Genomic DNA, 15,815 nt, shown 5'->3' on the forward strand with positions numbered 1-15,815 from the left:
CGGTGTCTACAGTACCTGTAGTCCAGTTCCAAGGAGGCCTCTAAGAGCCCTCTGGCCTCCCCTGGCACCTACAGTCATGTCCTCACACATACATAATTCTAAAAAGGAATACAGAAACCATTTAAGGAGGGTCCCATTGTGGATGAAGTATTTAATAGTTATGAGAAGGTTATCAACAGTTTTATGCTTTTGAGCAAAATAGGCAACTTTCTAGAAAAAGTGGGAATGAAAACTCACAGTATAAAATATAATTTAAAAATCCCTCACGCAGGCCTGTAGCTGTTAAACAAAAAAACCTAAAAAACAAAAAAAAAACAAAAAAACAAAACAAAAACCCTCCATAGAGATGGAAGTAAACAAAGGGCCAGGAGAGGTGTGGGCTAGGGACTGTTCTCATAAACAGTGTTTGGCTCCTCAGCAAGGTGCAGACTAATGACAAGAGTAAACACCACAAATCCCAGTTTACACTTAATTAGTGGTTTTAGTAGTGAGACTCGGGAACATACCTTGAAAAAAGCAAGGCAGAGCTTTCAATTGGGGGTGGGGGTGGGGACCACAAGAAGTCACACAGAAGACCAGCCTTCTAAAATGTTTGATGACCCTGAAGTTTCAGATCTGAAAGAATTTTAGAAACTTTAGGTTTTGAAATGATAAATATCAGAATACATGAAAAGAATTGTTTTTCTCTTTGTATTCTTTTAAGCCTTGACTGTAAAATTACTTAGAAAAAAAAATGATAACTCCAGCAGTGAGCAGCACTTTAAAAAAAAAAAAAAAAAAAAAAAAAAGGCGATGTCGCCCAGGATAGCCTTAGATGCATAACCAAGGATGATCTTAAACTTTTGGTCCTCTTGCCTTCACTGTCGAGTGCTTAGTAAGAACTCCATCAACAGATGTACATCATTCTGCAGCCCTTTATTCTTGTTTTTTTTTTTGTTTTGTTTTTTGTTTTTTGTTTTTCGAGACAGGGTTTCTCTGTGTAGCCCTGGCTGTCCTGGCACTCACTTTGTAGACCAGGCTGGCCTCGAACTCAGAAATCCGCCTGCCTCTGCCTCCCGAGTGCTGGGATTAAAGGCGTGCGCCACCACGCCCGGCTCCTTTATTCTTTATGAAGTTTGTGTGTATACATCAGGAGTCTAAGAAGGCCAGTGATATTTCCTGTATTTCAGTATCGTGGCTGTTGATGCCTTTCGGTTCCTAATTCTGTCCTGATCCCTGGTCTCCGGCATGGTTGGGAGGCACAGCAGGGCAGGGGTTGGTACCTTAGAAGGAGTTTCCAGGAGCACAGAGAATACCCTTCAGGTTATAAGGCCTAAGCCTGTGAGGCAGTTAGTGAGACATTTTTAGCCTCAAAACAACCTGGGGCTGGGGTGTGGCTCTGTGGTCAAGGCTTGCTTGGCATTCACCGGGGCTCTGCTTTTGAAACCCCGCCCCCCCACAACACTGCAAAGACAAAAGCAAGAATTCTTCAGCTCATGAAGGGACCCCGCTTCCCTTCCACAGTACTCCCATCGGAGTGTTTGATGTTATTTTTACTTTTTCCCCACTAGGGAAAACCATCTTCTCCTTAGAGAGTCAATTATTGGCAAGCTGGTGTGTTTGGCAGAGCAGAACTATTTCATGTGTTTGTGTTAGTGGGGTTGGGGGTGGGGAGAGGGAAAAGAGGGCAGTGGGGCAAGGCAAAAGCTTCCTGCAGTGGTTTCTGGGGTAGAGGGAGATGACAACGTCGTGTATGGTATCAGGATGCTGATCTTGCTTTTTGTACTGTGCTTTTTGTACGCTGCTCCATAGCTGTTGGCTGAGTCTCAGTTACTCCCACGAGACTGCTATCTACGCTTAGAAACTGGTTTCAGGCCTGCAAGCTTCAAGTGTGATGGGGCTGGAGAGAAGTCCCCAGGCAGAGCTCAGTGGTTGACTGGCTGGTGGCTGTGGGAGTTCCCTCCCCTCCACCTCCTCAGTACATGCTCCCCTTATAACTGTGGCTGTGGCACAGAGCACATCCTTCCAGTGTAAGCAGTTGTTGCTTTTCTTGTTGATGTGTGGCAAAGTTATCTGACAAGCAAATGAAGGAAGACTTTAGTTGGCTTACAGTTTGAGGACACACCCCTGCGCTGAATTATAGTCTAGAGGCAGAGAGGGATGCTGCTGCCCAAGTTCTCAGTGGGTCTTCCTACCTCAGTTAACTCAGGTCCTGCCCTACTCTGCTTTCGAGTCAGGGCTGCCATTTAACCACTTCCAGAGCAGTTGTCACCCTGGGTTGGAGGATGAAGACAGTGACTCTAGGAGAGCCTGAAAGATAAACATTGGTACAGCTGTCTGGGGCCAGAAGAAAAGGGATTGTTCAGGGAGGATGGGTCCCTGGGCTAAGCAGGACCCCTAGAGCCTGAGAAGATTGTTATCAACACACAGTAAGCCACCACCAGTCCCCTGCACTGGGGAGATGTTGAGCTCTTGAATCTGTGTAAAAATGTATCCAAACTATGTTTTGTTTGAAAGATGCTGAGGGATCACAGACAACAAATAACAGCACTTGTTTTTCTTGAATGAGCCCAGTGTATTTCATCCCTGAGATAACGTCCTAAGGCTAAATATGCATACTTCACATACCAGTTGTGTATACAAGATAAGATGTTGCCTCAAAAGGTGGCTAGTCTAGCTGGTAACTCAACAGCACATGAGTGTTTCATGGAGAAAGCCACCAAACAGTCACTGACTACACAGTTGCACTGCAGAGCACAGAGTATTCTTGTGTCTGTGGCCTGGCATTTGTGGTATCACAGCCATGAAAAACGGCTCCATGGAAACGTTGCCATGGAAACATGGTGGCGCAGTGCATCTGTCTGTGCTGTGGTTTATAGAAACGTGCAGTGATTAGTAGCAGCAGTTCAGTGCCGCTGACTTGGTTTAGGTCCTACCAGCTCTTTCTCCAGCACAGCTTCTATCGAGGTGAACCTAAGCAGGGGAAAGGAGCCAAATATGTTGGTAGTGTCTTCTGCCCTTGAAAACCTACCTCTGTGGGATAATAAAACATCAACAAAGACTTATAAAAACCCAGTTTTCCCTTACGGCTCTAGGGTCCTGGAATAATGGCTCTGAGACTCAAGATAAATACAAACGCCTTGGCCATAAGCTTTGTCTGGTGTCCCAATCAGATCATAACTTAATATCCTGTTTATTCTAATCTATTTTCTACCACGTGGTTGGTTACCTCTGCTCAGCTCCCATCTTCTGTCCTCCCTGTTTCCCGGCCTCCTTCTCCTTGCTTGGTTCTCTGCCAGAATCCAGTCTCCCTCCTGGATGGCCCACCTTCTAGTCCCTGCCTAAGCTTATAGGCCAATCAGCTTTATATGACAGGTGAAGCTTCCAAACACACCTAAGAGATTCCTTCTACAAAGACTGGGTAGAACACATTTGAAGACTGTCTGTCTGAGTTGATCATTAGACGACAAATCACCACTTATTTTGAGGCTTAGCAGTGCTACGTTCAGGCAGATATCTCAGAAAAACCTTTGTGGCTTTTTCCTGTACTGATAGCAGCTCCAGCATCCCATCCTCACACAGCACTCAAGAGTCAGCCAGTGGGGGCCCTGTTGTCACACCCGATGACCTGAGTTAATCCTGGGACCCACATGGTAGGCAAGAACTGACTCCTGCCAGTTGTCCTTTGACATTCACCTCCCCCCAAATAAATAAAAATCTAGAGGACTGCACTAGGCAAGGGATTCTTTTTAATGTTTTTATTAGCATGCATTAATTACACATAATAATGGGTTTATTATGGCATTTCCATACCTGTATATTATTTCAATCCTATTCTTCTTTCTCATGAGGCTTTCTTCTTTACCCTCCACTCCTTTTCTTCCCAACTAGCCCCCAGAGCATTGTTACTCTCTTTTTTTTTTATTATTGGATATTTTCTTTATTTACATTTCAAGTGTAATACATTACATTAATTACATTTCAAGTGTAACCAGTCCCTTTCCTGGTTCTCCCCCCCCATCCCAGAAACCCTCTATCCCATCCCTTCCCAGCCCCCCCTCCACTTTTATGAGGGTGTTCCTCCAACCACCCACCCACCCACTCTTGCCTCCCCACCCTCAATTCCCCCACACTGGGGCATCTATCGAGCCTTCATAGGACCAAGGACCTCTCTTCCCATTGATGCTGGATAAGGCCATCCTCTGCTACATATACAGCTGGAGCCATGTGTCTAGAAGAGCAGCCCCTTCATCTATCACATGTCTGTCTGTCTTTCTGCCTGCCTGCCTATCTGTGTTTCTAATGTTGGGAACCCAACTTGTGTCCTCTAGAAGAGCAGTCCCCTCATTCATTCATTCATTCATTCATTATTTATTTATTTATTTGTTTATTCTTGTGATGTTAAGAATGGAGCCCAGGGCTTTGTGCATGTTAGGCAAGCACTCTACCACTGAGCAGTGCTTCAGCAGCCTGTTTCTCATTTTCAGTAAGGTCAAAGTCTCCCTGTCTGACTTTGTAATTTCTGTTTTCAAAGAGAGGAATTATACCTATATTATCATTTATTTTAAACAAGCTCTTGCTATGTAGCCTCAATCTTTTAGCAATCTTCCTGTCTTCCCCTCTTCGGGATTGCAACTAAGTACCACCATGCCCAGCCACACATGTGTGTGCATGAACACACACACACACACACACGTGCGTGCATGCGCTTTTAATGAAACTCCTCGTGATTTTAAAACAGAGTCCATGTGTCCCAGGCTGGTCTTGAACTCACTATGTAGCCAAGAATGATCTTGAAGTTCTGATCCTCTCCTCTACCTCCCATGTGCTAGGAATACTGGATTGTACCAGCACACCTAGTTTGCATGGTGCTGGAAGTTGAACCCAGGGCCTCATGCGTACTAGGCAAGCACTCCACCAGTCTACTGAGCCACACATCCCAGGCCACGAAGAACATAGTCTGTGTTGCAGCTAGAGGGATGCCAAGGTGTCGTGGCCTTTGATAAATGCTAAAGAGGAACAGAACTGGAATCTGAAGGTGGCACTGACAGACTCTTCAGGACCCACCATCAGTGAGGGAGAAGAGCTAAGTCTGACTATTAGGACAGATGGGACTTCTGACCATGGCTGCTAGGTGGAAAGTGACCGGGATGCCAATGGTGTGTGTGTGTGTGTGTGTGTGTGTGTGTGTGTGTGTGTGTGTGTGCAGTGTACCAGGATTCTTCTCTGAGACAAGCCTCTGGGTGAATCTGTGATAGACTACAGTAATGGCTGTAAATGAAAATGACATTTTTCATTTTATGTGCATTCTGTACTTTGGCCATATCTACCCTCTCTCTCTTATGCAACCACATGAATTCATCATGAGCCTACATTCTAATGGCATTCTTCATTTTAAGTCACCCTTCTGTCCCCTCCCCAGCCCTGACCTGATTAAGTTTCTGTCCTCTTAATATCTCACTATAGGCACTAACTTCTCAGCATAGTATGTGGTATTCATGTGTGTATTCCAGTCATGAAGACCTAACATTGTCAACTCCTGGGCACACACACCATATCCATACAGGAAAATAACGCAAACATGAATATTCAAAGCCAGGAAATTCAGTGTGGTGTCTGTACCCTCATGTCTAATTTGTTTGCTAATCAGATAAAAATCCCATAATTATATTTGTGTATTCGTAAGTAGGCCTCTAGAAATCATTGGGTCACTGTTTTGTGCACACACATATTCTGGGGGGGAGGGGGGGTGGTTCTTGCTGAGCCCACTTAATGGCATTCTTGCTGAAGGCAGGTCAAGGAAATCAGATAGCAATGGGGGATGGGTGACTTAGCAGGATTCTTCTCTGAGTCTGATTTAGGCAGGCCCAGTATGGACTCAAGGAGGCCTACTTGAAAAGAAGATTAGAAAGGACTTGTAAAGCTCGGAGCAATATTTTTCACAGTCCTGGGGATGGTACCCAGACCCCTGCACGTGCTGAGCAGACACTCTAGCTGTGAGCATCCATCGCCCTGAGTCTCAATGCAATTGTTTTATAAACACAGTGGGTAGATTAAATCACTCCTTAAACTCAAGTCTGTTTTCACTGCTTCTGTTTTACCTCATTTCCCAAACGCTGGACGAAGATAGTTGCTCCTGACAAGAATGTGGGGAAGAGCAAAGCTCCTGAATGAGCCCTGTGGCTTCCGATCAGAAATCTGAGAAGTTTATGCTCACACCCAGTGACCTTCTGGCTGCATCACTGTTCCTGCAACAACTAATGGGCTTTGGGTGTCTCCCTGGTAACTTGTGTCTGTGCCCTCCGTTGCTGGCTCCAGCCTCACCAGCTGCTTGTGGAACTGAACCTCCCATGGCCTCCATGGCAGGATGGGAGGAGAGGATCCTAGAGAGGGAAACTGCTCACGCCATCATTAAAGCCCATTTCCTGCGATCCTGCAGGGCAGGCTGAGACTAGCCGAAGTCTGGTGGGAACCGATTTGTCCTTACTCTTGCTCCCACCTTAGGTGAGAGGGCAGGATTGGGGGCAGATGGCTGCAGTGTGTATCTGGGGGTGGGGTGGGGCCTCAGGGAGGTCTTTGGGGACTGGCTACTTTGGGGTGGTCAGCAATGACCTTAAGAAGTGGGACTCCATTGTCCAGATCTCTGGGCACACTAGAAGGAGCTCCTTATAGCTTCCCCCACACCAGCCCCAGGCCAAGGCACATGTCCTGCGGGGTGGGATGGGGTGAGTCTGTCCCTTTAGGACCCCAGCACTCCAAAGGACTCCTTTGCTTGGAGTACCTGGCTTTCCACTGCACCTGAGGACGTGAGGAGCAAGTTTCTGAGCTGAGCCATACTCTCTCTCCCTTACAAGGGGCGCTTCTGCTTTGGTTTGTGTCTAGTCCCCTCTCTCCTGCCCACCCTCTCATTCTGGAGTTTTAGCTTAAGTCTGGCCTCTGCACGCAAAATAAAAACTGCTGACCGACTCCTCTCAGCTCCTTCCAGTTGTCTATGCCTTTCCTCTTCCCAAAAGGGTCATGAACCATCACGGAACAGCACCTCCATCTGATCATCTTCCCTGGCCAAGCCCACTTGACCCACACACCAGACAGACTGAGCCAGCAGGAGGAGGCCTCCAGCTATTTCTGGCTTATTCAGTGCTGAGATGTGAAGGCTCTGTTACCTAGGAGTCTCTCACCTCACACACCTGTACCCCTCTGGCACATTTCCCCTCCTTCAGGTTCTTTCATACAATGTTCAAAATACACGCCCCATGCCCCTTCTTCATTATTTAAAAAATGATCTTAAGTAGCCCAGGCTGGCCCCAGACTCATACAAAGTGGAGGATGGCTTTAAATTGATTCTCCTGCCTCTCCCTCCCAAGTGCTGGACTGCAAGGTACATGCCAGCACACCTGGTTTATAAGGAGCTGGGATGAAGCCCAGGGCCTTGTGCATGTTAGACCAGCACTCTTATCAACTGAGCAATCTTCGCAGGCCCGCTTCATTTTCCTTCTCTGGATCAGAAGGCCATCTGGAGATTAGGCCAGATAGAAAGACAGGGAAACAGCTAAGCAGGCATGGGGAAGGACGAGCCCCATACTTACCACCTGTGTCTGGCTGAGCACACAGCACAATGGAGGCTCACCCACACAGAGACTACACACAAAAAGAACGCTCGCTCCCTCACTGAAAATATCACAGGATTAAGCCATCCAGCGAGCCATGCTCAATATCAAAACAGGTCTGGATCTTTCTGTGACCTTGAAGAGCAAAATTGTCGCTTCTGTCTCCGACCAGCAGAAAAGAGCGACGACACAGCGTTCTTCTCAAAGCAGTTTATTGAGGAACCTTTCAACATACAAGCAGGAATCTTCTCTAGCCCCCAATCGCAATCCCTTATATAACCCCTCAACTACGCCCCATCAGCCCAGTCCGAGTAATCTCAGTTCATTGGCCTTCGTCAAATGGCCTGATCTTGAGTCATGGTGCACCTGCACAGCTCTCATGATGGACGTGGCTTATTTTCAGGTGTTTGAGGAAGTCAGTTGCAAGTCTTAAGACTTGGCTGCAGTCCTGGGCGCCATCTTGGGGCCGTGGCCACACCCGCTCCCCACACAAAATTACTTTGATTTTTAAAAAGTTTTTTTTTTTATTAACCAAATCTTCTGCTCAGATACAGTCCTGTCTGTGAATCACCTTATAATTTTACCTACAGGGGAAAAAAAAAACCCAAAAGCAAACAAACAAACAAAAAACTTGTGGGCTCAGCCTGTGTTAAGAGGATTAGAGTTCTAACCCAAAGCACGTGGCTCACAACTGCTTCTAACTCCAGCGTCAGGGGAGCCAGTGCTCACTTCTGGCTTCTACGGGCACCTGTACAACTGAAAGACACATTAATAATTCTAAAATAAACCTTTTTTTAAAAAAAACCTCACATCTTACAACAAGGAAATAAGACCAAGGACACTTTTTTTTTTTAAGTTTCCCTCAGCTTTGGTAAATGGAGAACATATTAACATTGGAACACCAAATGCTAAATCACACTTACAACAGTTAGCTCCTGTTCTGATGCCGCACTTGACTTGGCTCAAGTGTGTCCGTCCTTCTTCATCAATAAACTTGAAGCTTTGCTTGAAGCTCTGACTCTTTGAAGTGCTGTGGTTTGCATATAAAGGAGGCAGGAGGATAACCTTTGGGAGTAAGACTGCTCCTTCCACTGAGATCAGGGGACGAACTCAGCTTAGAACTTAACCACAAATATCTAAAGCCACAGAGCCAGCTTGCTGACCCCTGAAGTTCTACATCGAAAGTCACCATCCCTCCACGTCTCTACAGAGTCCACTGAAGCTCTGAGAGGGGACCAGTCAAGTTGGGCACCCAGGCAATGTAGAGTCCCATCACCCCTGCAGTTGATAGGCTGCCTCTGCGGGAGGGCAGCTGAAGGCTTCCAAAATCAGGCTGGACAGACACTCCATGGTGTCTGTTGAATAAGCCACACTTGGCAGGTGCATAGGGGAAATCCACTCTTTAGCAGTTGATGTGGGGATAGAAGATTGACTACCCGTGAATGTGACAGGGTCGAGGGATTTAGTCCACCCCCGCAGGGGAAAGGCAGGCGTAGCTCACTTACTGGAGATGAACAGGTCCTTGGAGGAATACACAGGAAATGGAGGAGGCTCAGGCAGTTTGTCTGGGAATTGTGAAAGTCTCTGTCAATGGCAGTTCAGTTCTCTCAGCAAACCTGCCTTGAGGCCACAATGGGGAGGCACAGAGGAAAACCTCTCCTTGGTTTGCTGTTTTCAGAGTGCTTAGAACTTCAAACAACCAGCGCACCAAAGTGGCATGATCTGGGATCCTATATGCTGGTTTCCTTCACCGCCTCTAAGTTTTTTTTTTTTTTTTTTTTTTTTTTTTTTTGGTTTTTCGAGACAGGGTTTCTCTGTGTAGCCTTGGCTGTCCTGGAACTCACTCTGTAGACCAGGCTGGCCTCGAACTCAGAAATCCGCCTGCCTCTGCCTCCCGAGTGCTGGGATTAAAGGCGTGCGCCACCACGCCCGGCTGCCTCTAAGTTTTAATAATTTCCTAGAACCTTTTTGCAATATGTTTTATTTATTCTTACTTTAGGTGTATGAATGTGTTGCCTGCATTGTACAACGTGTGTGCCTGGTGCCCTTAGAAGCCAGAAGAGGGTGTGTGATCCCTTAGAACTGGAGTTGCGGAAGTTTTGTAAGCCACCTTGAGTGTGCTGACAAAAGAACACGGGTCCTCCGCAAGAGCCACCAGCCAGCGCTCTTAATGACTCTGAGCCATCTCTCCAGATCCCACTCTTTAATTTTTAAAATACTGCTCTTGAGAGTTATTTATCTAGATGCCTAAGGTTTTGGGTGTGCCGGTACACGCTGACCCACAAGAGTGCCTCCTCCAGCTTGGCAGGGAGCTGAAACTTTCTTACTGTAAAAACTTCTGGACCTTCACAGCGCCTGCGTATCTTTAGCACTCTGGCTCTCCTCGGGCAACGTGGAGATCTGCCCTCAATTTTCTTCCAGAACTCCAGGATATGGGCGGTGGAGGTATACATCCGGAACACAAGAGGCCAGGCTCCCCATAGCCTGCCTATTTCGATTAGAGGCAGAAGAACCCTTTAGTTTCCTCAACCCTTTTCAGAGGCCCTAAGCAGACACAACAGCTTGGGGGGGGGTGGGGGTGGCGGGGCTCCAGGCTCAATGAGGGAATGCTTTTCTGGATTGGGAGGGCGGATTGGAGATGGCCAGCTGGAGCCAGGAAAACTGTAAGGCTTATCTGGGGCAGGAAGATTCTCTAAGGGAGGGTGAGGGGCGTGGCGTGGTTGGAGGAGTAGGGGCAGCGGGCGGGGCAGAGCCCTGGAGAGTCTAGGCTCTTTTGGGTGAGGTGGGGAGGGGCTGGTGGGCGGAACAGAACTCCCGTCCGCAGAACAGAGCAGGAGTGGATTAGGTGGGGTGGAACTGGGCGCGTGGGGTGGGATGGGGGCGTGGACCCGAACAAGTCTCGGATGTCCGAACTAGTTGCGGGTGAGCAAGACAGGATGCCGATGGGCGGGGCGCAGGTGGATCGGGGCAGGGCTCTGGTGGATGTTAAGGGACTCGGGTGGGTAGAGAGGGTCTCGGGTTTGCAAGGCAGGATAAAATAGAGGGTGGTGGGAGAGGTTGATGGCGTGGCTCTGCTTTTGAAGCGGGGCACCCAGCTGTCATCGCTGCTGGCGCAGCTTCTGAAGTGGCCACTGTGCTCCCTCCTCCCTCCGGCTCAAGGTGAGCTGCTCCAGCAGAAGGCGGGGCTGAGAGGCGCCGAGTGCTGCGGGAGGCTCAGTGTCATCTTCCAGCTAACAGGTGCCCGTGCAGCCCAGGGCTCGTCTCTCCACTGTGTCCTCTTCACGCCGAGCTCCGTGGCGATGGTGGACGTGCTGGGCGGGCGACGCCTGGTGACCCGGGAGGGCACGGTGGTGGAGGCCGAGGCGGCGCTGCAGAACAAGGTGGTAGCTTTGTACTTTGCGGCGGGCCGGTGCTCGCCCAGCCGCGACTTCACGCCGCTGCTCTGCGACTTCTACACGGAGCTGGTGAGCGAGGCGCGGCGGCCCGCGCCCTTCGAGGTGGTTTTCGTGTCGGCGGATGGCAGCGCGGAGGAGATGTTGGACTTCATGCGCGAGCTGCACGGCTCCTGGCTGGCATTGCCCTTCCACGACCCCTACCGGCAGTGAGTGGGGACCCAGGGGTCACGGGGCTGGCGCTCTGGCTCCCCCAGGACTGCTCCTGTACCTTGCTGTTGTTTCAGACGCGGGCCCGTAACTTCCTATCTGGCCTTTTTTGCTGTTCAGATCTCAATGCGGGCCAATTCCCCCGAATCTTGGTTTCAGCATCCACAGGGCTTCAGTCTGCCAGCGTTTTCTGCCTATTACGATTGGAGTGTCAGGGATCCACATGTCTCAGGAGCCCCAGGACTGGTACTGATGCTGGCTGGCATCCCTTAGCTAGGCTCCTTGATCAGTGGGCAGAAGGAAGGGTGGGAAGCCACCCTCCTGACGCTGTGGATCCCCGTCTTATCCACAGAGCTGAGTTGGGGGGAGCGGATGTACCCCGGGAGGAGTGGGGAGAGCCTCATAGCGCTCATAGCGGGAAGAACTAGGTCAAATATTAGCTAGCCATCCCTGCGACTTCATTTTTACCTATAGCGATGGAGTTCCCTAACTACAAAGTTTCGTTAACATGGATGCTTTCCCAATACGTATAGAGGAACCAGAGGTAGACAGATGTTAGAGTAGGCAGGGCTTGAGAGTTTCAGGAGAAGAAGCTATAAGGAGTGAGAGGTGGGTATGGAAGAGTCCAGATGGAGATCTCATAACACGCCCCCCCGACCGGCCCGCTTCTAGGACAGATGTCAGTTCCTGGGTATCCTCTAACTCGGGGTCCTGGCTTTGTTATCCAAGTTGCGATGCTACCGGTGAATCCTTTCTGGAAAACGAAGCAAAGCCAACTTTGCGATGTCCCATGGATTCATAATAACTAGAAGCCCCCTTATTCTCTCTGTGTGTATATGTGTCTGTGTGTGCACGTTCACACGTGTGCACTTGTGCATGCATGTCAGTAGACAACCTCTGCTGTTATTTTGAAGATGTCACCACCTTGCTTTTTGAGACAGGGCCTTGCACTCTCCTGTAATTCACTTAGCTGGCTAGGCTAGCGGGCCAGTGAGCCCTAGGGCAGCAGTCTCTGCCTTCTCAGTTCTGGGATTTTGAGTGTTTTTTATGTGGTTTTTCGGGACTGAATTTATGCCCTCATGCTCGCAAAGCTCTTTACTGTCTGAACCACCTCCCTGGGGTTTTCCTGAACTCATTCTCTTAGGTGATTCCCTGGGAGGTGGAGAACCCTGGGGAAGCTGCTTAGCCTTGGGGCAGGCTTGAGGCCTTACTGCTGGTACCATGAAAATCCCATTGATAGTAAGTCTAAGTGACAGCTGATCGCCTTTGCGTAAGGACTCCCTTGAGAACTGCTTCAAGGGCTGTGCTTTAAAATGTGACTTGACTCAGTGGCACACTCAATTACATGTAGCTTTAAGGGACACACTTGTTTTGCAGTTGAGATGGTGCTGGTGGCGCTAATTAGGCGGAGAACTCTGCCCCTCTGGAGACTAGGGCGCTGGGTTGCCCGCGAGGATGGTAGGAAAGACGTTTTATGACTAAGTAAGAAGATGATCAGAGAATGAGCTTGACCTAGTCTGTGAAAGGGCTCGGTGTGTATTACTTTTCTTATTGCTGTGACAAAATATTTGACAAAAGCAATGTAAGGGAGAATGGGGCACTGGCTCAGCGAGTAAGCGTGCAAGTGTGAAGACCTAAGTTCAAATCCCCAGCACATAAGTAAAACAAAAACAAACAGGGCTGCATGTAACCCTAGTAATGAAGGGACAGAGTCAGCCAGAAAGGGGTGGAGTCAGCCAGATCCTGGGAGCTCACTGGCCAGCCAGCCAGTCCAGCTGAAACAGCCAGCTTTAGCTTAGGTGAGAGAACTGTCTCAAGAGAATAACTACGACATCTGTCACATCCTTCTGGCCTTCATCTTATCCCCTTCTCTGTGACTGAGTTTATCTGCCTAGAAAGAGACCTTCCTGCCTCAGCCTCCTGAGTACTAACTTTATAGACATGCATTACCATACATGGTGGAACCAGGTCTCTAAGCAACTGCAGATGTTCATGCTACAGGTTGCCACTCCCATGAGAACCTTTGAAGAGCTTAGAGTGACATCACTGCAATGCTGGTCCTCATAGGCTGGGATGTGGGCAGTGTCCATGGTGCCTAGCAGGCACCTTCCCATCCTCCTGCTGGCCCAGCCTCTGATCTGCCTTTTGGGACGTTGCTAGGTGTTAGGGTACCTCTCCCTTTAGCTGATATGTTTGGAGTTGTAGAAAAGTAGACCAAGGGGCCGGAGAGATGGCTCAGTGGTTAAGAGCACTGACTGTTCTTCTGAAAGTCCTGGGTTCAAATCCCAGCAACCACATGGTGGCTCACAACCATCCATAATGAGATCTGATGCCCTCTTCTGGGATGTCTGAAGACAGCTACAGTGTACTCACATATAATACATAAATAAATCTGAAAGAAAGAAAGGAAGGAAGAAAGAAAGAGTGAGAGAAAGGAAGAAAGAAAGAAAGAGTGAGAGAGAAAAAGGAAGAAAGGAAGGAAGGAAGGAAGGAAGGAAGGAAGGAAGGAAGGAAGGAAGGAAGGAAGGAAGGAAGGAAAGTAGGTCAGCTCGGATTTCATTTCTTGGGTAGACAGTGGCTTAGGGCTCTCTGATTCAGATGTCTAGTTCTTCCTGATCTCCACAGGCTCCTGGCACCAAGGCAGCTCTTTTCTGGCCCTGCCTTGTTCGAAATCCTTTCTAGAGGACATCTTACACTCTCCCTATGTTGCTCAAGCTGGTCTCAAATGTACTAGCTAAAGTAATCCCTCTGCCTTAGCCCCTTGAGAGGCTGGAACTACAGGCTACTTGAGTTTTGGATAATTGTATTTTAAGTTCCATAAGCGTTTTTGATCATATCTTCAGCTTGAGATTGATATAGCATGGTTGTCCCTTGGTATCTGAAAGGAGTTGGATCTTGGATTCCCTGTGGCTGCTGAAACCAAAGGACGTTCGCATCCCTATCTACAATGGCAGCTCCTGCACAGAACCTACAGATAGCCCCCTTCCTTTCAGACCTGCAGCACCCCTAACCCTCTGGCCCTCTGTCCTCAGTGAACTGAAGAAGAGGTACGAAATCACCGCCATCCCGAAGCTGGTGGTCATCAGGCAGAACGGAGCTGTCATCACCAACAAAGGGCGGAAGCAGATCCGAGAGCGCGGGCTAGCTTGCTTTCAGAACTGGGTGGAAGCAGCCGATGTTTTCCAAAACTTCTCAGGGTGACCAGGGCAGTTGCTGGAAGTTCAGGGCAACTATCTTCAAAGAGGGCTTAGCTGGTTCCCTTCTCTGCTAGAGGAATGTCATTGTAGAGTCACCATGCTGTGACAGAAAGCATAAACTGCCCAGGAAAGAACTCCGTCTGCCCCCTGTGGGTCCTAGAGCTCCGTTGGGAGTGAATGTTTATTTCTTACAGCTTTCTCCACCGGTGCCTAGGATCCAGGAGACATCAGCCACGAGCTAACAGAGCTCTATGCAAGATGCTCTTTCCTACAGGAAATTTCTTTGGTAAATTGACCTATGAGGTGATGCATTTTCTGATGACATTTTTGTGATGCTTTGGTAAAACGTATTTATTACTCAGGTTTGTAGACTGTGTAATTTAATAAACCAACACTCACACTTCAAGCAGCTCTGGTGTCCTTCTTTCTCCTTTCAAACCAAGTACTAACAGAAGGTCAAGTCAGTAAATACTGTGCTTAAGCTGGTCTTTCATCTATGTGCCTCATCTTGGAAGATTTTTCTAACCTTTGTTTTTTCTCACACTTTTCTTTCTCTCTCCCCCCTTCGTTTCCTCCTCCCCATTCTTCTTCCTTTTTCTTCTTTAAATACTATTTATTTTCTTCCTCTCCCATTACCTCCCTCCCTCCCTCTCTCCCTTCCTCCCTCCCTCCCTCCCTCCTTCCCTCTGTTCTTTTGGAATTGGGAATTGAGTCTACATCCTTACCCCTGTTAGGCAAGCACTCTATCGGTTCCCCATGTGTATGTATGTGTTTTATAAGTGGACACAGTTGTGTGTGGGAGACATGCACATGTGGGCCTGTGCACAGAGGCCACAGGTTGATGTCCAGTGTCTTCCTTGATGATTCTTTGCCTTTTTACATTTTTATGATTTTTCTCTTGAATTATGTGTATTGTGTGTCTATGTGTGTGCAGGTGCCTGTGGAGGCTAAAAGAGGGTATCGGGTCCTCTGGAGCTGGAGTTAGAGGCAACTGTGAGCTGACAGATGAGTGCTCGGAGCTGAACTCTGGTCTTCTGAAAGCGCACTGAGCCACTTCTCTAGCCTCCTCAGTGGTTTATGTTTGGATAACGCTGTGAGGATTAAATCCATGGCCCTGTGGATGCCAGACAAGCACACTACTGCTGAGCTATATCCCAAGCTTACTGACCTGCCAGTAAGCTCCAGATATCCCCTTGACTCTACCTCCCAATGTGGCGCTACAGATGACATGTCACTTTTGGCTTTTACATGGTCCAGGGATCTGAACTCAAGTCCTCACCCCTGTGTGGCAGCCACGATACTGATGGAGCCATCACCCCTAGCCCTTTATCAGCTAGCCCCTTTTATTTTCAATAGTAGTACAATAACCTAGACAGAAATTAATTAGCATTTTAAGGCTATAAGGTCATGCTGTGCATACAGGCATGTCA

At 48.4% G+C, this 15,815-nt stretch overlaps 1 protein-coding gene across 1 annotated transcript; it reads left to right on the forward strand.

Moving 5' to 3' along the window:
* The first annotated feature begins 10,560 nt into the window (after window positions 1-10,560).
* On the forward strand, window positions 10,561-14,786 carry Nxnl2 (nucleoredoxin like 2). Its single transcript, XM_021181084.2, has 2 exons — window positions 10,561-11,187; window positions 14,221-14,786. The coding sequence occupies exons 1-2, from the start codon at window positions 10,886-10,888 to the stop codon at window positions 14,387-14,389; spliced, it is 471 nt and encodes a 156-aa protein (XP_021036743.1). The 5' UTR covers window positions 10,561-10,885; the 3' UTR covers window positions 14,390-14,786.
* The last annotated feature ends 1,029 nt before the right edge of the window (window positions 14,787-15,815 follow it).

This window comes from Mus caroli, unplaced genomic scaffold, assembly GCF_978045245.1.
Source record: "Mus caroli unplaced genomic scaffold, Mus_caroli_1 scaffold_15, whole genome shotgun sequence".
Lineage (NCBI taxonomy): Eukaryota > Metazoa > Chordata > Mammalia > Rodentia > Muridae > Mus > Mus caroli.